The sequence below is a fragment of the Schistocerca nitens genome, chromosome 10 (genome assembly GCF_023898315.1).
Source record: "Schistocerca nitens isolate TAMUIC-IGC-003100 chromosome 10, iqSchNite1.1, whole genome shotgun sequence".
Taxonomy (NCBI): Eukaryota; Metazoa; Arthropoda; class Insecta; order Orthoptera; family Acrididae; genus Schistocerca; species Schistocerca nitens.
Window position 1 is genome coordinate 201,315,464 of NC_064623.1, and position 25,592 is coordinate 201,341,055.

General features: G+C 46.4%; 1 protein-coding gene across 1 annotated transcript in view; it reads left to right on the top strand.

Moving 5' to 3' along the window:
• LOC126209996 (uncharacterized) overlaps positions 1–21,794 on the top strand; it is a 133,703-nt gene extending 111,909 nt beyond the window's left edge. Inside the window, exon 4 of the mRNA XM_049939104.1 lies at positions 21,477–21,794. Coding sequence (XP_049795061.1) covers positions 21,477–21,794 — 318 coding nt within the window. The remainder of the gene's footprint in view (positions 1–21,476) is intronic.
• The last annotated feature ends 3,798 nt before the right edge of the window (positions 21,795–25,592 follow it).

Sequence of the window (25,592 nt, forward strand, 5' to 3'; positions counted from 1 at the left end):
GACTGGCAATGGCAAAGAAAGTGTTTCTGAAGAAGAGAAATTTGTTAACATCGAGTATAGATTTAAGTGTCAGGAAGTCGTTTCTGAAAGTATTTGTATGGAGTGTAACCATGTATGGAAGTGAAACATGGACAATAAATAGTTTGGACAAGAAGAGAATAGAAGCTTTAGAAATGTGGTGCTACAGAAGAATGCTGAAGATTAGATGGGTAGATCACATAACTAATGAGAAGGTATTGAACAGAATTGGGGAGAAGAGGAGTTTGTGGGACAAATTGACAAGAAGAAGGAACCGGTTGGTTGGACATGTTCTGAGGCATCAAGGGATGACCAATTTAACATTGGAGGGCAGTGTGGAGGGTAAAAATCATAGAGGGAGACCAAGAGATAAATACACTAAGCAGATTCAAAAGGATGTAGGTTGCAGTAGGTACTGGGAGATGAAGAAGCTTGCACAGGATAGAGTAGCATGGAGAGCTGTATCAAACCAGTCTCAGGACTGAAGACAACAACAACAACAACAACAACAACAACAACAACAACATTCCATTTTAGAAGAATCATAATGGGGATTGGGGAGAGGGAACAAAGGAAGGCTAGTCACCTTGACGGCTGCCTTAAAGACTTATTGCTACTGGGAGATCCTGTTCCATGAGATCTACAGAGGTGCCAGTATTCTCATTGGCCCAGTCTGAGGATTTGAGGACAGAACTGGTAGGCGATGCACACCAGCAAAATTGAGCTTGGCTGGATGAGGGTATCATGTGACAAAACTGAGGTTGTCCATGTGAAGGTGTCATGTGGCAATACAGTGGAAGAGGATCTCCAAGTTGGGGAAGGTGTGGACCGTTTGTTTGATTTCTTGGAGCCTTTGTAGTTGGCAGATAAAAACTCAGGTGTTTGTTGGCTCGAGCAACAAACAAGTCTTCTTAGGGGGTATTCTTAATGTCTTCTCTGGCTGTTCAGTTGTATATCAGGTCATTTTACCGCTGAGTGAGGATTTGGTGGCTTGTTGCACAGCAGGAGTAGGAGTAGGAGGAAGAGGAGGACAAGGAAGAGGAGGAGGAGGAGGAGGAGGAGGAGGAGGAGGAGGAAGAGGAGGAGGAGGAGGAGGAGGAAGAGGAGGAGGAGGAGGAAGAGGAGGAGGAGGAAGAGGAGGAGGAGGAAGAGGAGGAGGAGGAAGAAAAGGAGACGGGGATGGTACTTCGATACAATACAATTTTACAACTGTGGTGCTGAATTTGAGGTCACAAGTTTGCATGGCCATGTCCTTCAGGGAGCACAGAAAGAATGGTAAGGTGGTTAGCCCCAGGTGGTAAAACATATGGTTTTTGACTAACCAACAACTCACGAATGATGAGGTAAGGCACTTTCCCCCTTCACCCAGATCTCTTGCATGGCCTGTTCATTGAGGTACATCAGACATTCTCAGAATGAGACTGCCTGGTCACCATTTCAACAGATACAACAGTGAAAAAGGAAAATGTTTACATCTCAGTCTACGTCTTGTAAAAGTAAACAGAATAAGGCTAAGATTCTTGGAATCTCCCAGATGCACCTCATTTGCTAATGGATCACATACTGGAGGAGGTCAGTCCTATGCTATAGTTAATCCATTTATTATTCAGAAATGTGTTGATGCAATTGCAGGCACTGTAAAATCCTGCTCTTGTTTGTGTGATGGCACTTTGTTTATGGAGACGAATTGTGATTTTCAAACCCAATAGCTAATTGCAACTTCGCTCCTAAATGGCTATCCTATTCACTTTGAGGCCTGTTGAACACTGACTTTGTGACCTCATTCAACAGTCAAATTCCTGTTATTACTAATAGCTTCAAGTCATGTGCCTTGCACTTGTCCAGGCCACTTCCTCTCCACCCTGTCACCTCCCTCAGTGCCACCCGCACCACACAGTGGCTACCATCACCCACATTTCCCCTCATGTGAAACTTCATTCTCTTACTGCCAGCTGTATTCCCATTCCACTAGCCATGTAGGAGTCACTATTACACTTCTAGCAACGTTACATGCCTCATCTGGCCAGCATACACCCACATCTGTTTATCTGTTTTGTGTGCATTCATGTTGCCTGAAGTCACACTCTGGACATGACATTCCTATGCTTGATGCATTCTCTCATGTCCTCAGTATGATGGCACTAATTATAACAAAGCAATGTCTGACCATGTCATAGAAGTAATACTGGGGTGGGAGTGGGGCTGCCGACAGGGGTGGGGCGTGCCAGTGGTGGGAGGGGGGGGGACAAGTGGGGGGTGGGGTTGAAGGGAGAAGTAGTGCATGGGTGAGGAGACAAGAGCACTGTCTGGCAGAGTGTGCAGGTACCAGGCACAGTGTTGGGAGCTTTTAGCTTGTGGGGCAGGGAGGGAGGGGGCAGAAATGAGCAAGAATGGAGTGGAGCAGGGAAGCCGAAAGACAGCAGGTGCACTAGCAGATGGTAGCACATGAGAGGGCGGGAGATAATTGCAAGGAAATAATATGATAGAGGAGATGGAAACTGTTGGATGGAAGGTTTGAGTACAGTGGATTATCACAGATTGAGGCCACAAACTTTCAGGAGCTGATAGCCTTTGGAGAGCCATCTACGACTTAACTACTCCATCGGGTGTGCAGGATTTATGGTACTCGTGAAATACCCTCAGACTTCAAGAAAAATGCAATACTTTCAATCCCAATGAAAGCAGGTGCTGACAGTTGTGAGTATTCCTGAACTGTCAGTTTAGTTACTAAATACTAAACTAACAATTTATGAAATAATGGAAAACTTGGTAGAAGCCATCCATGGACAACATCAGTTTGGATTCCAGATGAATACACTGACATGCAAGGCTATACTGACGCTACAACTTCTCTTGGTAGAGAGGTTAATGAAATACACACCTACATTTACAGCATTTCTAGACTTGGAAAAAGGTTTTTTTTTTACAATGTTGACTGGAATACTTTGAAATTCTGAAGGTAGTAGGGGGTAAAACACAAAGAGCAAAATGGTTCAAATGGCTCTGAGCACTATGGGACTCAACTGCTGAGGTCATCAGTCCCCTAGAACTTAGAACTAGTTAAACCTAACTAACCTAAGGACATCACAAACATCCATGCCCGAGGCAGGATTCGAACCTGCGACCGTAGCGGTCTTGCGGTTCCAGACTGCAGCGCCTTTAACCGCACGGCCACTTCGGCCGGCCACAAAGTGCAAAAAGCTTATTTAAAATCTGTGCAGAATCAAAATGGCAGTTACAAAATCAATGGTTGAGCAGGGAGTGAGACAGGTTCTACATTTACATCCACATCAACAAACATACTCCATAAGCCACCATACTGTGCATGGAAGAGTGTACCCTGTGACACTACTAGTTGTTTCGATTCCTGTTCCACTCACAGACAGTTAGAGGGGGGGAAGAATTACACTCTATATGCCTTCATACGATGCCTAGTTTCTCATATGTTATGTTATCTTCATGGTCCTTCCCTCCAGGAATTCTCATTTGGGTTACCAAAGCATGTCTGTAACACGTACACTTGCATGTGTTTGAGTCTACTGGTAAGATATCTGGCAGCCTGCCTCTAAACTACTTTGATGTTACTTCCTATAGTTTGACCTGGTGCAGATCCTGAACACTAGCAGCACTTTATAACCAGTCGCATTAGCACCCTACATGCTGTATCCTTGCGTTGCCAGATGCTGTATGCTTTGCCAGAACATCATACCTGTCCTGCAGGAGAGACATACTGAAATCAACAGTTTTAATACAAGATGTGGCCCCACTGCACTTGCCTCATGAAGTTCATCTGCTTCTACAAAACGCATTTGAAATGATCAAATTATCACCAATTGTTTCCAAATGCTTTGTCGGCATGATCAGCTGCTCTCACTCCCTGTGATTTATGGTTGTGGGACTACCTGAAGGACAGGGTTTACACATGTGCTGATCTGAAGCACAGCACATTGAGACAGGTAGCGAGTATACCTAAGAACATGCTTTGTTCTGCTGTGCAGAATACAATCCTGTGCTTTCTGACTCTTCTGGACACTGAGGAGTGCCATACTGATCCCCCTTTCATAGCAGTAATGGTGCTGATCTGTAACGGTAGGATGTACCATAGCAGCACATGAAATCTGTTTCAGTTAAATTGATTCTACATTATTTCTCTTCCCCACGCACACACGCACACACGTGCTCTTTAATAATGGAAGTTGCCACACTGCTATGGAAAATACAGCGGGAAAAATACAGATGTCACTAGATGTCTGTTGCAATCTACAAAAATTGTGCCCCAGTGGTGGGTTTAAAAAGCAGAAAAAACTGCCCGTATGTGGAATGTCATTTACTAGGAGCAGCTACTCCTGTCAAGTTTGAAATAAAATATCACTGACAAGGCATGATACACACCTCAAGTTTCTGCTCGTTAGGTATTTTAGAGTCATTGTTCATATGCTGTACTACAGGGCTGTAAATGGTCAGCATACTGTGGACACATTAGAGGGGACAGACTCCTTTAAACTACTTTGATTTACAGAAAACTATTTGGTTATTACTTCTCTTTATCTTCTATCAAATATATTTCATAACTATGTATTGATTACTGGACTTGCTCAAATCTGTTTTCACATTTGTCTTTATCCTTCACATCCAATGAAGCAAAGGTATACTACTTGTTTATGTACAACTTGCCACTACTCGAGTCAAATCATTGATTGACATGGAAAATACATTACACAGAAGTGCTCAGCCCGAGTTCTTTTTGAAGACTGATGACTTTCAACAATAATATACAGTGCTTTTCAAGCACATTTAAGTAGGGCATAGGGTTAGCTGTAATTTTAACATGTGTTCATTTATGAGTGCTCTAAAGGTTGTGTTCTAAGCCACAATAGATTCTCATTTTTGGTGATGTTTAATTTCATCCTCACCAATCATATGTATAGATTTTTGTGTGGTTCCAAACTGGACAATGTTTATTACTTTTAATCATATATCTCATCACCTTCTTTACAACAATTGTATATCAGCTGCAAGCTGACTACATTATGGTTCCAGCACTATGTCTCCCCCAAAACAGTTTGCCTACCCTCACCCCAAAGGCATCTCTCCACCAGTAAATACTTATAAATACCTCAAAGGCATTGTACGTTGTGGACATGATACAGTACAAACAGTTTGTTGATATGCTAGTAGATACAGGTGCGCCCTGGTTGCACCGGTCAGGTTTCCGAGTAGCACAGGCTTCAGGAAACGGGTGGCACTGCTATTGAGGAAGCACACTCCTTCTGCATGTGACTTTGTAATGTACACACTTCCACCTGATGGATACTTAAAGTGAAGTGCAAGCTCCTGTGACAGTATTCAGTTGTTTCCTCAGTGCCAGGCCATGAACAGTCTATGCCTCATAACCATCAATCTCAACTGCCAGGGACCAGCCCGGATGCTCCATTTTACACTGCACCACCACCACACTACTTCACAGTAAACCACACAGTGTGCTCCAGCACCCCTGCCCCCTGCCCCCTGCCCCCTGCCCCACCCCGTGGACACCTCACCTAACAGTGACTCAGGATGAGGTTTCCCTCAGGATTCATATTACTCTCAAGTGATCATGAATGATCTTTCACTGGCTATCCAAACAACATTTCATTGTGAAATTGTACCATGAACAAATCATTCTTAAATTAAACCTGGAAATTCTCATTCACTACCACATCTATTACCCACAACCAGTCTTTGTGATTATCCAATGTAATAAGCTTTTCACAAAAAAATAAGATTGAGTAAAATATAACATAAAAGTTACCTGCTGGTTCATTTAGGAACTATACCATTCAAGTGAATCTAACATAGCTAAATTTTTACGTTATTGTGTGCTATGATATGATATATGTTGACAAATTATCAATTATATACCATTATATCTGTACAGTGAATTCAACACGTATTGCAAGAACAGCATCCAGAAGCAGTATGTAATGGTGAAATGTTTTTGCTGCAGTGGTTTCTTTTTGTTCCTGATTATAGATTTTTTACCCTGATTTGCCAATTTCTAATGTAGGTCTTAATAGAAACAAGAACTAATACTGATCATGCTCACTCCTTTCTCTATCCCAAAAATATTATCACATGGCTGTTGATAAAGGAAGACTGCTGCTACAAGAGTGTGTTCTTCAGTAATCAAAGGACTACTGAGTTAGCTTCCAAAATGGAGAGTGCCTCATATGTATGCACTATACAAATAGGCAAAGATATTACACACAAAGAAGGTAGATTTGAAAAGTTCCAGATGCAAGAGATCCAATGCGTACCTTAATACTTGCATACACACCATCGGTCTCCTCGTTCTGTTTCAGTGATGAACAAATGATAATTTCCCTTTGTAGTCAAGTACTGGCAGTTATTGTAAAATCTAAGATATTGCCAAACACTGTAAAATCACACCTGTATTTTTATTGTCAGTTTGGATGTAAACAGACAAATGGGTACAGTGGAATTCCATATCAACAGACTCTTCTCCTTGCTGTAAGTAAGTGTTAGAAAATTCACAATATTCCAGAAAATTAGAAATATTTTTCCTTTTTTTCCCATGTTTTGACCTGAATATCCATAACTAATTATTCAAACATATTCATTTTGGTATGTGAATTACTTTTTTAATAGGTGGCATCAGTATTCATCATGGAACCCCAACAATGTGTGAGGCTCCTTTTGAAGAGAGATTAAGATTGTGATCAACTCAATTTTATTTTTGTCCACACAGCATCACAGTTATTTGTGATCTTTTTGAACATTGAAGCTAATCAGCAAAATGGACTGGAGGTAAGAAGAAAAACAGCAAGCATTTCTAAATACACATCTGAATCTAAGGGGAAAAGCAAATTTAAAAAAAAATAATAAATGAAGAATGGTCATTATCAGATGTAGTGTCCTTTAACTATACCTGATTCCTTCCAAATGGAGTTGTCCCTCTATTAGCACTGGGCACCAATCATGGAGGAGGATTTCGTATCTCTGAAACAAATTGGTTCTATATAAGTTATATGAAAAAAAATTAGAAAACTTACAAAAATTACTTAATATTATACTATGTCACATTCAAAGCAATTTGACAACCACTGCATCACTTCAAAAGTTTACTAACACCTGACAATATTTATGCAGTACATCACAGATAACTCACCAGTGAAAAGACAATGTCTATTAATTTTGTTTCTCTACTCATTACCATAAAATTTGAGGATCCTAACACATTCCCTTCATGCAAGCCAGACCTTATTTCCTTAAAAATGGTTCAAATGGCTCTGACCACTGTGGGACTTATATCTGAGGTCATCACTCCCCAAGACATGGAACAACATAAACCTAACTATTGTGAATTGTGATTTATTAGTCTCTTAACACACACTTACAAATCATGTGATTATGGTACAGGAAACATGTCAAAAATAACAAACTAGAATCTAATATTAATTTTTAAAACTATATTTAGTCTATGTAGCAGTATATGTTTTCTTATTTTCCAGCTTGGGTAAATATCTTTCTTGATAATGGACAATTTTTTTCCCCCACTATATAATGCCAATTTGTGGTTGGATTCTCCTCAAATTATCAGTTCATCTTCCATGAATTCTTCTAATGAGTAATATCATTTGTGTAAAAGAATTTCATGTAACTTCTTTTTTAGTATTCCTAGTTCCATGTTTAGAATGTTTTTGCCTTTAAGTTCGTTGTAGACTTTCGTGCCCTTATATCATGGGGTCTCAGCATATAATTTCAACCTATGGGCAGGAAGCATAAAGTACCTTTATTCCTTGTACTGTATGGATGATCAAATTGGTTTTTAATGAACAATTCCCGTTTGTTGTGTAAAAATATCATTAGCTGGTATATGTATAGGGAGGGGACAGTCAAAATTTTTACTTTCTGTTATAATGGAAGACATGACCCTCTTTGCTGTGCAGTGCACGTATTTCTGATAATTTTCTTCTGGAGATTCAGTACATGAGATATATTATTGGAGCTCCCCCAGAAAATAATGTCATATCTTATCACTGATTCAAAGTAACTTAGATATGCTACTTTGTGAGTGGACATGTTAGTAGCACCTGATAAAACATGCATGGCACATGCAAAGCTACCCAGTTTGCTGCACAGGTACTCAATATGTGTGTTCCAGTTTAAATTCTTATTGAGGTGTAGACCTAGAAATTTGGTGGAATGCACTTCTGTTAACTCTTCACTTTTATGATTTATACTAATTTCCTGGTATTTTAGCTATTTGGTTCTGAATTGAATCAAGTTTGTTTTTGATATGTTAAGCTTCAGACCATTTAAATGGAACCATGACTATAGCCTATCTAATGTACCAGTGACTATCAGGAATTGTTTCTGTTTCTTCACTTTCTATCAAGACAGTTTTTTTTTTTTTTGTGGTTATAGGGCGCACAACTTCAATGGTCATTAGCGCCCAGACTACGTTAGGAATGCACCGCGAGGCACAAGTTTAAAACAGCAACTAAAAGGGAAAACACGATAAAAGATCAACAGGCATATGGTATTAAAAAAAAAAAAAAAAAGCAGCATAATTAAATGTCCTTAGACAGGTTAGTCAATTTGATAAAACGAAGAACGCGAGCAGCTGCTCCTGGGTCATCTGCTAAAATGGCATCGAGAGTACATGGCAGGCCAAGATCAAGACGCAGTGTAGTAAAATCTGGACAGGACGTTAAAATATGGCGGACCGTCAGCAAGTGCCCACATGGGCAGAACGGCGCCGGCGCAGCCGTCAGCAGATGGCGATTGCTGAACCACCAGTGTCCAATTTGTAACCGGGCCAAAACTACCTCCTCCCGCCGAGAGGCGCGTGAGGAGGACGTCCAAGCCGCAGGAAGAGGTTTCAAGGCCCGAAGCTTGTTGTCCGTAAGTGCAGCCCAATCGGCATGCCACAGCGATAAAATGCGCCGACAAATGACCCTGCTACAATCTGATGAAGTGACACAACAAAAAGCTGTCTGAGGCTGGAGGACCGCAGCCGTGGCCACGGCATCTGCCGCTTCCTTCCCAGGGATACCGACATGGCCAGGAACCCACATAAAACTAACCGGAGAACCGTCGTCCACCAGCTGCTGAAGAGAGTGTTGGATCCAGTGCACGAAAGGGTGAACCGGATACGGATCACTGAGGCTCTGGATGGTGCTCAGGGAATCAGAGCAGATGACATATGCAGAATGTCGGTGGCAGCAGATGTAAAGAACAGTGTGGTAGAGGGCAAAGAGCTCAGCTGTGAAGACCGAACAATGGCCATGGAGCCGATATTGGAAACTTTGTGCCCCGACAATAAAAGAACACCCGGCCCCGTCATTGGTCTTAGAGCCATCTGTATAAATGAAGGTCATATTAATGAACTTCGAACGAAGTTCGACAAAACGGGAGTGGTAGACTGAATCGGGAGCGAGCAGAGGTCAAGGTGGACGCGAACCTGAGTCTGGAGCCAAGGTGGTGTGTGGCTCTCTCCCACTCTAAGGGTTGCAGGGAGTGAAAAATCAAGGTGTAGAAGGAGGCGACGAAAGCGAACTCCAGGGGGTAGCAGGGCAGAGACATACAACCCATATTGACGATCGACGGAGTCGTCAAAAAAGGAACGATAAGACGGGTGGTCGGGCATTGACAGTAGGCGACAGGCATACCGACAAAGCAGTATATCGCGCCGGTAGGGCAGTGGCAACTCACCAGCGTCAGCATGAAGACTCTCGACGGGACTAGTATAAAATGCTCCGATCGCAAGACATAAACCCCGATGTTGTATGGAGTTCAGGCGGTGTAAGATGGACGGCCGTGCAGAGGAGTATACGAAGCTCCCATACTCCAGCTTGGAGTGGACGATCGACCGATACAGGCGAAGTAGGACGGTTCGATCCACTCCCCACGACGTACCACTGAGAACACTGAGGACATTTAGTGAACGGGTACACTGGGCAGCCAAATATGACATGTGGAGACCAGCTAAGTTTCCTGTCAAATGTAAGACCTAAAAATTTTGTTGTCTCCACGAATGGGATAGCAACGGGACCGAGTCGTAAGGACGGTGGGAGAAACTCTTTGTAGCGCCAGAAGTTAATACAGACCGTCTTCTCAGCAGAAAAACGGAAGCGATTGGTGACACTCCAGGAGTAAAGATGGTCAAGAGAACGCTGAAAACAGCGCTCCAGGAAACATGTATGCTGCGCGCTGCAATAGATGGTAAAATCATCCACGAAAAGGGAACCTGATACATCAGCTGGGAGGCAATCCATTATTGGATTGATTGCTGTGGTGAAGAGAGCGACGCTCAAAACTGGCCCTGTGGCACCCCATTCTACTGGCGAAAGGTGTCCAACAGGACAGAACCCACACATACCCTGAACTGTCGATCCATTAAAAAGGAACGAATAAAATGAGGGAGGTGACCGCGAACACCCCCTGTATGCATGGTGCGGAGAATGCCCGCCCTCCAACAGGTGTCGTAAGCCTTCTCCAAATCAAAGAACACAGCCGCAGTCGGGCGCTTCCGCAAGAAGTTATTCATAATGAAGGTTGACAAGGTAACCAGATGGTCAACAGCAGAGCGGCGACTACGAAATCCACATTGTACATTGGTAAGTAGGCGCCGAGATTCGAGCAGCCAAACGAAACGAGAGCTAACCATTTGCTCCATCACCTTACAGACACAGCCGGTAAGGGAGATGGGTCGATAACTGGTAGACAAGTGCTTGTCCTTCCCCGGCTTAGGAATTGGTACAACAACAGACTCGCGCCAGCATGCGGGAACATGTCCCTCAATCCAGATGCGATTATAAGTACGAAGTAGGAAACCTTTACCCGCAGGAGAAAGGTTCTTCAGCATCTGAATATGAATAGAATCAGACCCTGGAGTGGAGGACCGGGACCGGGCAAGTGCATTTTCGAGTTCCCGCATGGTGAAAGGGGCATTATAACTTTCACGATTCGAGTAGCGGAAGTTAGGTGGCCTAGCCTCCTCTGCCTGTTTTCGGGGGAGGAAGGCAGGGTGGTAATGAGAGGAGCTCGAAACCTCTGCGAAAAAGTGGCCGAAGGCATTGGAGACATCCTCCGGGGCCACAAGGATGTCATTCACGACCATCAAGCCAGAAACTGGTGAGTGGACCTTAGTGCCAGATAGCCGGCGCAGGCTACCCCAGACAACAGAAGAAGGAGTAAAACTGTTGAAGGTGCTTGTGAAAGCAGCCCAGCTGGTTTTCTTGCTTTCTTTAATAATACGATGGCACTGCGCACGTAATCGTTTATAAATGATACAATGTGCCACTGTAGGGTGGCATTTAAAGGTGCATAAAGCACGTCAACGAGCACGTAAAGCGTCTCTACATGCTGCGGTCCACCAGGGGACCGGTACGCGACTTGGAGAAGAAATGGTGTGAGGGATGGAATATTCAGCAGCAGTGAGAATGACTTCCATGAGGTGTGCGACCTGACTATCGCAGCTTGTGAAGGTTTGATCCTGAAAGGTCACCCCGGAAGAGAAGAGCCCCCAGTCGGCTTTGGAGATTTTCCAACTAGCTGAGCACGGAGAGGGGGTATGATGCAGGAGATGGATAACACACGGGAAGTGGTCGCTCGAATATGTATCAGAAAGGGCATACCACTCAAACCAGCGTGGTAGTTGGGTAGTACATGTAGAGAGGTCTAAATGGGAATAGGTGTGAGTTGTGTCCGAAAGAAAAGTAGGGGTGCCAGTATTGAGGCAGACAAGACTGAGGTCTGTTGAAAAGGTCTGCTAACAGGGAGCCCCTCGGGCAGGATGCTGGAGAGCCCCAAAGGGGATGGTGGGCACTGAAGTCTCCAGTTAACAAAAATGGTGCAGGTAGCTGAGCAATAAGTTGAATCATGTCTGCCCTGGTAACGGCAGACGACGATGGAGTGTAAACGGTACAAATAGAAAATGTAAAAGTGGGGAGAGTAATTCTGATGGCAACTGCCTGCAGGCCGGTGTGCAATGTGATGGGATCGTAGTAAATATCATCCCGGACCAGCAACATAGCCCCTCCATGAGCCAGAATACCTATCACAGGGGGTAGGTCAAAACGCACAGAGGTGTAGTGTGCCAAGGCAATGTGATCGCATGGGCAGAGCTTCGTTTCCTGGAGAGCTACGATGAGCGGACAGTGCAAGCGAAGCAGCAACTTCAAGTCCTCTTGGTTGGAGCGAATGCTGCGAATATTCCAGTGAATAAGTGCCATCGTGAGAAGAAAAGGAAGATGAAAAAAGTGGTCACCTCGAAGGCCGCTGAGGGCCTGGCTTCGAGCAAGTACTGCCGCCGCTATCAGTAGGCGGACAGTCATCGTCCATTGGTTCTATAGGTTCATCGGCCATCTCGTTAAAATGGCCGGGAGGAGAAGCTTCCTCCGCCGATGGACGGCCAAATGTTCGGCTACCAGCGGTGCGGCCAGGCGAAACGGATGACAGCCTGGGACGGCAACCGCTGGGTGGCACAGGAGAAGAAATGCGCCATGGAGGAGAAGGAGAACTGTGCTTCCTATGAGCCTTCTTGGAAGGTCTTTTAGTGGAAGTACTGGTCGACGGCTGGGAGTGTGAGGTACGTAGGAAGTCTTCACGGGACGGTTCCTTCTTGAAGGCCTGTGCATCTGATTTCTGGATCTTCTTCTTAGCAGAAGCTGATGAAGGTGCTTGTGTTGGAGGGGTGACGGGAGGAAGAGGAGACGTCGACCGCGCGATCTTAGCACTGGCCGAACGGATGACTGTGGTGCCGAAGGTCAGATCGCATGTCTGCGTCGCCACCTCCCTGGTAGTCCGAGGAGAGGTGAGGACAGTACTGTACTTTCCCGCTGGGAGCAGCGCAGGCTTTCTACTAGCAAATAGCTTGCGAGCAGCCGAGGTGGACACTTTCTCTTTGAGCCGAATTTCTTGGATACAGCGTTCTTCCTTGTAGATGGGACAGTCACGGGAGGACGCTGCATGGTCACCCCGACAGTTCACACAATGAGGAGACGGAGGTGGACAGTCACCCTCATGGGCATCCCTGCCACAAGTGACACATTTAGCCGCATTGGAACAAAACTGGCGAGTGTGTTTAAAATGCTGACACTGGTAGCAGCGCGTAGGTGTCGGGACATAGGGGCGAACAGAAATAACCTCGTAGCCCACTTTGATACGCGATGGCAGCTGAACACTGTCAAAGGTCAAGAAAAGTGTCCGGGTCGGTACAAGGTCATTGTTGACCTTTTTCATGGCCCTATGGACAGCCATCACGCCCTGCTCAGCGAGGAAAGACTGAATCTCCTCGTTAGTCAATCCGTCAAGTGATCGAATATAGACCACACCACGAGATGAATTCAAAGTGCGGTGAGCCTCCATCCAGACAGGAAACGTGTACAAGAGTGTGGCCCAAAGCAGTTTTTGTGCCTGAAAGGCGCTCTCAGTTTCGAGTAATAAGGTACCGTTACGCAACCTGGTACAGGATTTGACAGATCCGGCTATGGCATCGACGCCCTTCTGTATAACGAATGGGTTGACAGAGGAGAAATCCTTTCCGTCCTCAGATCGAGAAACGACGAGGAACTGTGGGGCAGGCGGTAGTACTTTTGTCACTGGTGGCTGGTCAAGTTTCCGTTTTTGGGCAGAAGTCGAGAGAGATGGAGAGAAATCCATTGCGGAGGAATGCCCCATGATTGCCAGCATCTCCGATGGCGCGCTCCTTCCTTGTGGGGACCCTCTCAGAGGGCACTCCCACCTTAGGTGAATGTTTACACCTCAGGTCACACCTCCCGAGAAACAGACGGAGGGACCAATCGGCATGTTCAGAAGGTATCAGCTCAGGCAATCACCCCTCCCTGGGCCTGGCCTTTACCAGGGGGTACGTGTGTGTTTTACTTGTCTACCCAGGGCAGGGAATTACGCGTTACCCCATCACCGGCTACACGTGCCAACATGTGGGTTGGCCTTGAGGCACGCACAGGGAGGAAAGAAGAAGAGGAAAAATGAAGGGAGAGATGGAGAGAAAGGACAGACTGTCTCAAACGCCGAGGTGGAGACCAGAGGATGGATAAAAAGGCAAGGAGAAGAAGGCAAGGAGAAGAAGGCAAGGGAAAAATTAAGGAAGACAGTGAGAGGGAGAAGGACAAAGAAAGGAACCAAACAAAGGAAGGTAGAAACCAGACTAAGTGAAAAACCAAAATGACCACAAATATAAGTCGTGGAACCGTCCGTCTCCAAACGCAGATGCAAACTACCCCCTTGAGGGGGAGGGACTCCTTTTAGTCACCTCTTACGACAGGCAGGAATACCTCGGGCCTATTCTAACCCCCCGACCCCTAGGGCGGGGCAGAAACGATGCCGGTTGTGACCGAGTGAACCACCCCATTAATGGCATCATCGTAAAGAGGCTCAATAGTGGCAATGGATGTGAACAAGTCCCAGTCAGCCTTTTTCATAGCCCATCTGCAGGGGTGCCCAGAAGAGTGATGCCGTGGCAGTGACAGAAGGATAGGAAAGTTGTCACTACCACACAAGTCATCATGCACACCCCATAGGACAGACAGTAATAGGCTAGGGCTGCAGATCGGAAGTTCGATGGCTGAGGAGGTGCCATGCGCCACACTGAAATGTGTGACAGGACCATTATTTAAGAGAGAAAGGTCTAGCTGTGCCAATACTTGGTCAGCAATGCTGCCTTGGCCTGTTGCCACTGACCCACCCTACATAGGGTTATGGGCGTTGAAGTTGCCCAGTAACTGAAAAGGTGGTGACAATTGGGCTATCAGTGCATCTAGGACATGTTGTGGGACATCACCTTCTGGTGGAAGATAGAGACTGCAGACACTAACGGCCTGAGTCATCCACACCCAAACACCGACAGCCTCTAAAGGTGGTTGTAGAGGGGCAGACTTGCTGTGAAGGGAGTGATGGAAACAGATGCAGACGCCACCAGTTACCCTCTCATAAGTTGCCCCGTTCCTGTAATAATCCCGATAGCCATGGAGGGCAGGGGTTCACGTCACCAGAAACCAAGTTTCCTGAAGAGCAATGCTGAGGAAAGGGTGACGGCTGAGAAGTTGTCGGAGCTCAGCAAGATGGCGGAAAAAATTGCTGCAGTTCCACTGGAGGATGACATTGTCCATGGCCGAGAAAGTCATGAAGGACCGAGGAGCAGATTACGCCGCTGGGTCACCTGCTGCCACTGTTTGAGTATCTGTGTGAGTGACAGCCATTGCATCCGAGATTCCAGCGAATCCTAGGTCCACAGCAGACGCCAGAATCTCTACCTCGCCCTCAGATGCAGAGCTTTTATGTTGCAGTGGAGTGGGTGCCTCTGAAAATTCCTTTCTTATAGGTCTTATTCTTGGTGCCTTTTCTCACTGCTCCTTGGGTTTCATTGGCTTGGAGGACTTCACCGATTCTGTCTCGGAGACAGAGGAGGATCGTGAAGCCCCACGACCAGCTGCTTGTGGGCTCTTATGCCACTGCCGGGCATCATCCTACCCACTTGTGGAACTTGACAAGGGAGGGACCCAAGGGTCCCCTCCTTAGCCTTAGCATTGGTCAGTCGGTCCAGGGTCTTATATTCCATGATTTTTTGCTCTTTCTGTAAGATCCTGCAGTCTGGTGAGCAAGGTGAATGAGGTTCTCTGCAGTTGACACAGATGGGAGGCAGGGCACATGGAGTATTGGGATGTGATGGGCATCTGCAATCTCGACATGTGAGGCTGGAAGTACAGCAGGAAGACATATGGCAGAAGTTCCAGCACTTCAAGCACTGCATCAGGGGAGGGATATAGGGCTTGACATCACAGTGGCAGACTATCACCTTGACCTTCTCTGGTAATGTATCACCCTTGAATGCCAAGCTGAAGGCACTGGTAGCAATCTGATTATCCTTTGGACCCCAAGGAAAGCGTCAGACGAAAGGAACACCCTGATGCTCTAAATTGTCTCTTATCTCGTCATCAGACTGCAAAAGAAAGTCCCTATGGAAAATAATACCCTGCACCATATTTACACTCTTATGGGTTGTGATGGTAACTGAAACATTCCCAACTTGTCACAACTAAGTAACCTTCATGACTGGACAGAGGATGCTGTTTTTATCAATACTGATCCAGAGCGCATTTTGGACAAGCCCTCCACCTCCCCGAACTTGTCCTCTAAATGCTCTATGAAGAATTTATGCTTTGTTGACATGAAAGACTCCCCATCAGCTCTTGTACAAACTAGGAGCCTGGGCGAATAAGTGTCACTGCAATCCTGAGCCTTACACTCCTCCCACGGTGTGGTCAGAGAAGGGAACGATTTGGGATCATATTTCTGAACATTGAATTGAGCTCGAGGATGCTTAGAGATTGCTGGTAGCTGGCCACCAGCAAGAGATGATATACCACCCTTCATTGCAGTTCATCCGCCGTGATGCAACCCACTCTGAACAAGGGCCCTCCCCATGGGTGCCACCCAGCCTGAGCAAGGGCCACCTGGCAGGATGGCCATTGCGAAGTGTCCGGATGCCCCAAGGAGATAGGCATCTACTCCTTGGCATATGTCCGGAGTTAACAGCACAAGCATCAGCAGATTAATCCCTGTGTTGTCAGTGGGCTACAACCATCAGGGCACATTGTGGTCCCACCAGAACTGACTGGCTACCATGCTAGATATTAGGAGCAAGGGAGTCCATGATCGTCATCTCTGCAAGCAACACTGCACAGTGTATGGTGAAAATCGCATCCAGTAATGCATCCTTGCCCAAGAGATGGTGAATGAGCGGGACTACAATGAGATGACGAGAAAGCTGGCTAAAGGTCTCAATGCACGATGGACACAACGCATCATGAAAGGTGCCCCTCGCCAATTGGCTCACTCTTTGGAAGTATTTGGAAAAATGGGGGTCAAACCCGAGAGCGGACCATCACATATAGCCCAAAACATTTGAGACTCCTTTTATTCACCTCTTATGACAGGCAGGAATACTGCGGGCCTATTCTAACCCTGAACCTGCAGGGGGGCGGTTCCAGTTCTCGGTGGTACTGAGACATGAGGGGAATGCTCCTCTGTGGCTGTACAGTGGGAGTTTGGGAACTGGTGAGCGACTGGAGACATCTTCTTTACTACATCTCTTCAGTCACCCACCACCTCTTTGAGTCTCAGGAGCATTCCCCTTGTTACTCAGTACCACACAGGACCAAAACAACTGAGCCACATCCTCCAACATGACCTTTCACCATGGCTTGAAATGAGCTATGTCCTACCCACTATTCTTCCCACACCTCTAACAGCGGTATTGTGCCGCCCACCAAACCTACAAAATACCTCCATCCATCCCTATGCAACCCCTGCTCCCAAACCCTTGTCTAATGGCCCATATACCTATAATGTAACTGGATGCTAGACGTGTGCCATACATCTTCCCACCACCACCTATTCCAGTCCTGTCAGAGGCAACACAGTCAAGGCTACCTGTGAACCAAGTACTGTGATATACAAGCTAAACTGCAAGAAATGTGCTGTGTTCTACTTGAGCATGACAACCAACAAGCTGTCTGACGGATGACCAACTGTGCCAAAAAACAACTGGATCACACAGTTGTTGAGCATGCTGCCCAACAATGTGTTATTTATTTTAAGGACTGCATCATAGCATTTGACATGTGCTTCCTACCAACTCTAGGAATGGCGATCATATCAGAAGCCACAGGCTGACTGGCCAAGGGTGCAGACAGTGAGGGCCACAAACCCATATTAAGAAAGATATGGATGACAACCAGGACAATGACAGCAACCACAGACAGAAATGGCAAATGATAACATCAACCACCATGAATGCACATGGCAGTAGACAAGTCTATAGAGTAAACCAGATCGAGAACCGAAACATGGTGAGGTTCGAGAACAAACAACAGTGCGTAAGGTATACAAGACGAGAGCTCAGTCAGAACTCAACTGACAGAGCCACTGCATTGCCAGCATTACAGAGCCGCTGCAAGTACCAATAGGCCGGCACGGAAGCCGTGGCTCGCACACAGCATTGTGGCGGTGACAGAAGCACTCACTGGTTATGAAGGTGGCCCCTAGTGGCTATCATTTATGTCCTTGCCTTCTGACAGACTGTCCAAATTGTCTAAACAGGACACCATAGGCCACCTCTCAAAATGGGTGCATAGGGCCCAAACGGCCCCAGTGAATACTTTTGGAGGTCAACAGTTGGTCTCCCATCAGTGGAAGCCACCAGCTGGGAGAAGGAACACTAGACATTAAGCACTGAGCTGGGGTGTTGCAGCGTGGTTGGTGACCGAGGTGCAGAGTGATGCAGTGGTGATGTTTCAACCTCCATACTCATGCCTACGGGAGCTGCTAACACTGTTCTGGAGTGAAAATAGTACTCATGAGGAGAAGGGACGTGTGAGGGCAGGGAGACCAACTCAAAATTATCCTCTGTTGAAGGTGTAGGCTGGAGGCAGGGCAAAGATGGTCCATGTGCCGACTCACCAAACCTCTCGGGGTATCAATCGTTTCATGGTGCTGCACGTGAGTCACCACCACAGTAGCTGGCATCCGTGAGGTATTTGTCCCATACGAACATGCCTTAGCAGATGAACCAGGAGGATGTCATCCAGTATGTCAGGTTTGGGGTTCCTCGATTTGGAGTGCTACAAGATGGAGGAGTGTACACATCTGTCAACTGTGAAGGAGTTCTGTCGCGCTGTGGTCATGGATAGGAGTGGACCTGTAGGTGGCTTGGGAACATTGTGAGAGCTGCTGCCTTGTTATATGCACCCATGGCCTTCAACATTTGTTGCGTAAGTGTGTGCGTCAGCCACTCTGCTTTGCCATTCGAGAAGGGGTGAAATGGAGGGCTACACAGATGTTTGTTGCAATTAGCAGTGCAGAACTGTTCCCATGCTGTAGATGTAAAACTGGGGCCCATTGTCTGCAACGATGGTGCAGGGAAGCCCTTCAATGGTGAGAATCTGTGGAACGGCATTGAGTGTGGCCGCAGTGGTGGTGGTGGCCACCGTGCTGACCGTGTAGGGTAGTTTCAATAAGCATCTACAACAATAAGTCACATCTCGCCAGGGAAGAGGCCAGCAAAATTTAAATTAATGCAATCCCAAGGGCCACTGGGAGTCAGCCAGAGGCTAAAGACTGGAGTGGAGCAGCCTATGCTTAGCACAGACAGAACAGTAGCTCACCATAGCCTCCACATCCTTTGTCAGACTAGGACAGTGGTCATGTCACCTGGCACAGGCTTTCATCTGGGACATACCCCAGTGTCCACGATGGAGGAGGTCCAAGACGTGAGTATGTAAGGTAGTCAGGATGACAGCATGAGGGATACCTGTCCCTGCATCCAGCAGGAGGCCATCAGAGAAGATGGGAAAGCTGTGAGAGAGGCGAGCCCTCCCCAGAGCTAGTGAGCACCAGACTTTGAAAAATAAGTTGGCTACCCATGCAGGACATAGTGTACGAAAAACTGCAAGATGGGGTTGTGGCGTGTATTTGCCACCACATGAGTAGTGGCAATGGGAAACTCTCCCAAGTTATGATGTTGATCCATGTTGATGTGAAAACAGGGGAGTACCAGTTGGTCAAACGCCGGGTCTCGTCCTGAGGGCAATTGTAGAGGGCATCTGCATTTGCAAGTTGTTCTGTGTGCTCGTAGCGGATAGTGTAGTTTTAGGAGGCAAGGAAAAAAGCCCAACACTGAAGCCTCTGGGCCATCCACTTGGGAAGCCAAGAGCAAGGCCCAGAGAGCGCTAAGAGTGGATTATGGTCTGCAATGAGTGTAACCATGGACCCAAATACACACACGTGGAATTTCTTCACAATTAAGTTGATTGCCAGTGCCTCTTTCTCCATCTGGCAATTACTGTGTTACACAAGCATCAGTGTTTTGGATACATAGGTGATGGATTGCTCCATACAATCATCAAAACGGCACTGCACCAATGCCATAGTGAGGAACATACAAAGCCAAAACAAGGGGGCACAACAGAGAAAAAGGCAGGATGTGGAACTTAACATATGCTTCAGCTGTGTGAAGGCCTGCTCACAGGATGCTGACAGTGAAACAGAATGCCTTTCTTCCACAACTGGTCGAGAGCGTGCCTCATGTGTGCTGCTTGTAGAAGGAACTTTGAATAATAATTCACTTTCCCCAAAAAAAGCCTGCAACTGTTGGAGGTTTTTTGGATGCAGGAGATAATTAGCAGCAGAAACATTACCATCAGTGGGCTGAACCCTTTCTTTGGTGAGAAAATGTCCCAGGTAGTCCTGGAAAAACTGTAATTTGTGCAAATGGTACTTTAGCCCTTCATCACGCAGTGTAGTAAAGAGGGTATGGAGGCTATGGAGTTGGTCTTGGTGCATAGCACCCATAGCAGTTAAGTCATCCAGGTATTTTTAACAAGCTGGGATGGACATAGTTAACTGTACCAGGTATCTCTGAAAGAGCACTCAAGCAGAAGAGATTCCAATAGGTGAACACTTGTAACTGTATAAGTCAAAAGGCTTATTGATGACAATGTATTGCAATTCCTCATCGAGTTGAATATGTAAGCAAGGATCAGTGAGGTTTATTGTAGAAAAACATTCACCTCCAACAAGCTGAGAGAAGATGTTCTGTTGACGGAGTATGGTGCAGGTTTCCACGAGAGCTTGCGCATTGATTGCCAACGTGAAATCTCCACAAAGCCAGAGGGAACCATTTGGTTGCTGGACTACAGCCAGATGTGTGGGCAAAGCACTGGTTTTGACCAATTATATGACCCCATCATCTTTAGGGCAATGAAGCTCTAGCGTAACGGCCGTCCATAAGGAGACAAAGAGGATGGACATGACAGGATGAGGGCACTGCATCTGGATGTAAAGAAATGTGTGGCACACCCAAAACCAGGCTCAAACATGTGCAAAAGCAGCACAAAAGTCACTAAGTTCCTGGAAGGGAACAATGTCAGAGATGATGTGTACTTTATCTGTGATGGAGAACCAGTACACTGAAAAAGCATCCAGGCTAAAAATGTTGCCATTGGAATGAACTTTGACAACTTACAGCATTGGCAGCCATGTAACCATCTTATTTGTGGCTGTAGTGATGAATTGACCATCTGAGGGGCATACAACTGTCACCATACACAACCAACTTGCAAAAGGGTAGGGCCAAAGCCTGGTGCCCAGATGAGTACATTGTAAGATTGATCATATAAATACCCATGTAGACTTTGAAATCAATGCCCTGAAAGGCAATCCTGAGATCAATAAGAAACTTGGGGGTGCAAGGAAATCCCTGGTGAACCATGGCCCAAAGCTCATGCACTGTAATGTGTTGCAAGTTAGGAGTAGGGCTAGTCTGATCTGAAGGCCAATGGCAAACAGTTCAGTGATGTCCATCCTTACCATAAGGTGTTCAGTGTGCAGAATGATCAGGGTAGCTTGCCCATTGGTGCTACACAAAACAGGAAGTGCAAGAAGGCATCCCTGCTGGTAGCACTGACGTGGCAAGACTGGCTGCTCAGGTGTCACTGATGCACCTGAAAGTGACCAATCACAACACCGTCATCAAGAAGAAGGCTGAAGAGTTTGACTCAACAGTGGTGGTTGAACAGCATCGATCAGTGGACAGTGCAGACAGGCTGGTGCAGGAGGTACAGCAAGCACGCAGTGCTTTGGTGGTTACAACCAAGCTTGCACTTTGTAAGGGCACTGCCTCGCAACTGTCGTCTGGAAGGCTGTCCAAACTTTCAGACCAGGACACCAGACCAACACCAGTTTTTTGAATTTTACATGTGGGAACCCTCCCTTCACTATAGCCTATGTTTCCATAACTCTCCTGCAATCAACCTTCATTCATTGGTCATTGTCCTTCACACACTTAACTGCTCCCCTGTTCCCACTCCATCTCCACACAACCTTCTATTTCTCAAGAGCGCCCAAAGTATCTTGCCTTCTCTCCTTCCCCGCACTCCCTCCCACCCACCAGCTAAACTTCCTACTGCACCTAACTGCCCAACCCCCTCATCACCTTATTTTTGTATGCTCCTACAAATAGCACTTTACCATCCAACACCTGTACTCTGCTCTCCCTCTTGCCCTACCTGCCCCAGCCTCCTCCTCATGCCCACCACCCAGACTGATTCACCCATCACGAGCAGTTACTCGCAGTATGGTTCAGCAGCCAGAGACGGGTGTGACCAGCATTTGCAGAAACAGATACATGCATGCTTATGCATGTGGTCTACTTCACAAGAAGGCCTTCTGGTGGAAGCTTGTGTGTTTAGTAGTCTTTTTCTTGTGCATATCTGTGATTCAGCACCTCAATTGCATGGTGAGTAGCAACCCATCCTTTTCATAACGTAGTTGTTACCCAGTCCTGGATTACCATTGTCTGAAAAAAGTTTTCTACCTATTTTTGTTGCCCTTTGTAGTTTGCTGACCATTGTTTGTACTACTGCCTTGTAATCGCAGAGACTAGTTTCAATGTAGGTACTGTACAAAGTGTCAATAGTAGAAGACACTTAAACTGTAGTAATAGTGAATAAAAAATAATTTTCAAACTTGTCACTGTATCTGTATAACTCAAACCACTGTTACAATGCTTACAACACTTTGGCAAATATTTATTATTGACCAACTTCATAAGCTCTCTTAAGATATCTCGCTCTTTAGCAAATTTAAATGTTAGTATTATATGACACATTCTCTTTCTGTTAGAATAGGTTCCTTTGCATCAGTGTCTCCCAAAGAGCGGTTTTGAGAACATTGAACTGTTTTAGTCAAATTATACCATAAGTTTCATTTCCTCAATGCAATTCAATGCTTCATTTGTTATTCGATCTATCCATCTAATTTTTAGCATGCTTTTGTAGCACCACATTTAACAACCTTCTGTTCACTTCTTGTCTTAACTGCCTATCATCCTCATTTCCATTTACTCCAGAATAATATCTGCATGGAAGTCCCTAACAGTGAAGCTCACATCAGATGTGAATAAATTCCTCTTTTTCACAAATGCCTTTTTTTTTGTTTTGGTTTTAGGGCGCAAAACTGCTATGGTCATTAGCGCCCAGCCCATGACTTAGGAAACAGTAAAAAACCGAAATTGAAAACCAGCAGCAATGGGAACAAAGTCATAAAATTGGAGAAACTAAAAGCAGAAGGAAGGCATGAAAATCCACTACAGAAAGGGGGTTGGTTGTCCCCAAAAAAAGCTTCAAATGACTGACGTCATTTCACTGGCACTAATAAACTGGAGAACGCGGTCGGCTGAGCGCGTGTCATCTGCTAAAATCGACGATAGATCAGGCGATAGCTGTAGATGGGAGAGTAACGGATTAAAATAGGGGCACTCAATTAAAAGGTGTCTCACCGTCCACAGCTGAGAGCAGTGGGGACAGAGTGGGGGAGGATCGCCGCTTAAAAGATGTCGATGACTAGAAAGACAGTGCCCTATCCGGAGTCTAGATAAAATCACCTCCTCCCGACGACGCGTTCGGGAGGAATAGGTCCAAGCACAAGGAAGAGCTTTCACTTCCTGCAATTTATTATGGGGAAGTGTTGACCAATGCGCGTGCCATAAATGAACAACACGACGACATAAAACGCTCCGTAGATCGGCGAAAGGAATCGATGGAATAGCTGGCCGATGAAGAGAGACTGCAGCCTTGGTTGCAATATCGGCCACCTCATTTCCACAGATACCAACGTGTCCCGGGAGCCAGAGGAACGCCACCGAGACGCCCCCCAGGTGGAGCAAGCGCAGACAGTCCTGAATCCGGTGGACCAGAGGGTGCACAGGGTAAAGAGCTTGGAGACTGAGGAGAGAGCTGAGAGAATCTGAGCAGATTACGTACTGTATCTGCTGATGGCGGCGGATGTAGTGGACAGCCTGGAGAACAGTGTAAAGCTCCGCAGTATAAACCGAACACTGGTCGGGAAGCCGAAAGTGATTTGGGGTGTCGGTAACAATATAGGCACTCCCTACACCTAACGATGTTTTCGAGCCGTCGGTGTAAATAAATGTGGTGTCCGTCATTTGTGCACATAGAGCAGCAAATGCCTGACGATAAACAAGTGTAGGGTTACCATCCTTGGGAAATCGACAAAGGTCACGGAGCAGGCAGATCCGGGGACGGATCCAAGGCGGTGCTGTACCCCAAGTTGTCATGAACGTTTTAGAAAATCGGAAGGAAAGAGAATGGAGCAGTTGATGGAAGCGGACTCCCGGGGGTAGTAGGGAGGAGGAGCGGCCTGCATACCCTACATCAAAGGAGGCGTCGAAAAAAAGGTCATGGGCTGGATTAGCAGGCATGGAAGACAGATGGCTAGCATAACGACTCAGAAGGACTGCTCGCCGATTGGACAGCGGAGGTTCAGCAGTCTCAGCATAAAGGCTTTCCACAGGGCTAGTGTAAAAAGCTCCAGACACTAAACGTAATCCACGGTGGTGGATAGAGTCGAGATGCCGAAGAATAGACGGCTGAGCAGGAGTAGACTAAGCTTCCATAATCCAATTTCGAGCGCACTAAGGCGCGATAGAGGCGGAGAAGGACCACTCGGTCCGCTCCCCAGGAGGTACCATTCAGGACACGGAGGGTGTCAAGGGATCGCAGACAGCGAGCCGAAAGGTAGGAAACGTGGGAGGACCAGCACAGTTTTCTGTCAAACATAAGACCCAAGAATTTAGCGACGTCTGAAAACGGAAGGTTGACAGGACCTAGATGTAAGGAGGGCGGAAGAAACTCCTTACGTCGCCAAAAATTAACACAAACGGTCTTACTGGGAGAGAAACGGAAGCCGGTTTCGACGCTCCAAGAGTGGAGGCGATCAAGACATCCTTGAAGACGACGTTCAAGAAGGCTGGTCCGTTGAGAGCTGTAGTAGATCGCAAAATCGTCCACAAAGAGGGAGCCCGAGACATCAGGAAGGAGACAATCCATAATTGGATTTATGGCAATGGCAAACAGTACAACACTCAGCACAGAGCCCTGGGGTACCCCGTTTTCTTGGGAGAAAGTACGGGAGAGAGTAGTGTTCACCCGCACCCTAAATGTGCGCTCTGCAATAAATTCGCGAAGAGAAAGGGGTAGCCGACCTCGAAAGCCCCAAGAGAACAGTGTGCGGAGGATGCCTGTCCTCCAACAGGTATCGTATGCTCTCTCCAGATCAAAAAATATTGCTACCGTTTGGCGTTTCCGGAGAAAATTGTTCATGATGTAAGTGGAGAGAGCAACAAGATGGCCAACTGCAGAACGATGCTTTTGGAATCCGCATTGGGCAGGTGTTAAAAGACTGTGGGATTCCAGCCACCACGCTAGACTGTGATTCACCATACGCTCCAAAACCTTACAGACACTACTCGTGAGAGAAATGGGGCGATAGCTAGAGGGGAGATGTTTGTCCTTTCCAAGTTTCGGAACAGGAACGACGATAGCTTCCCGCCATCGTCTGGGAAAAGTACTGTCGGTCCAAATTCGATTATAAAGGCGAAGGAGGTAATGCAGACTATGGGTTGATAAATGCAGCAACATTTGGACGTGGATACCATCCAGTCCTGTGGCGGAGGAGCGAGAAGAAGA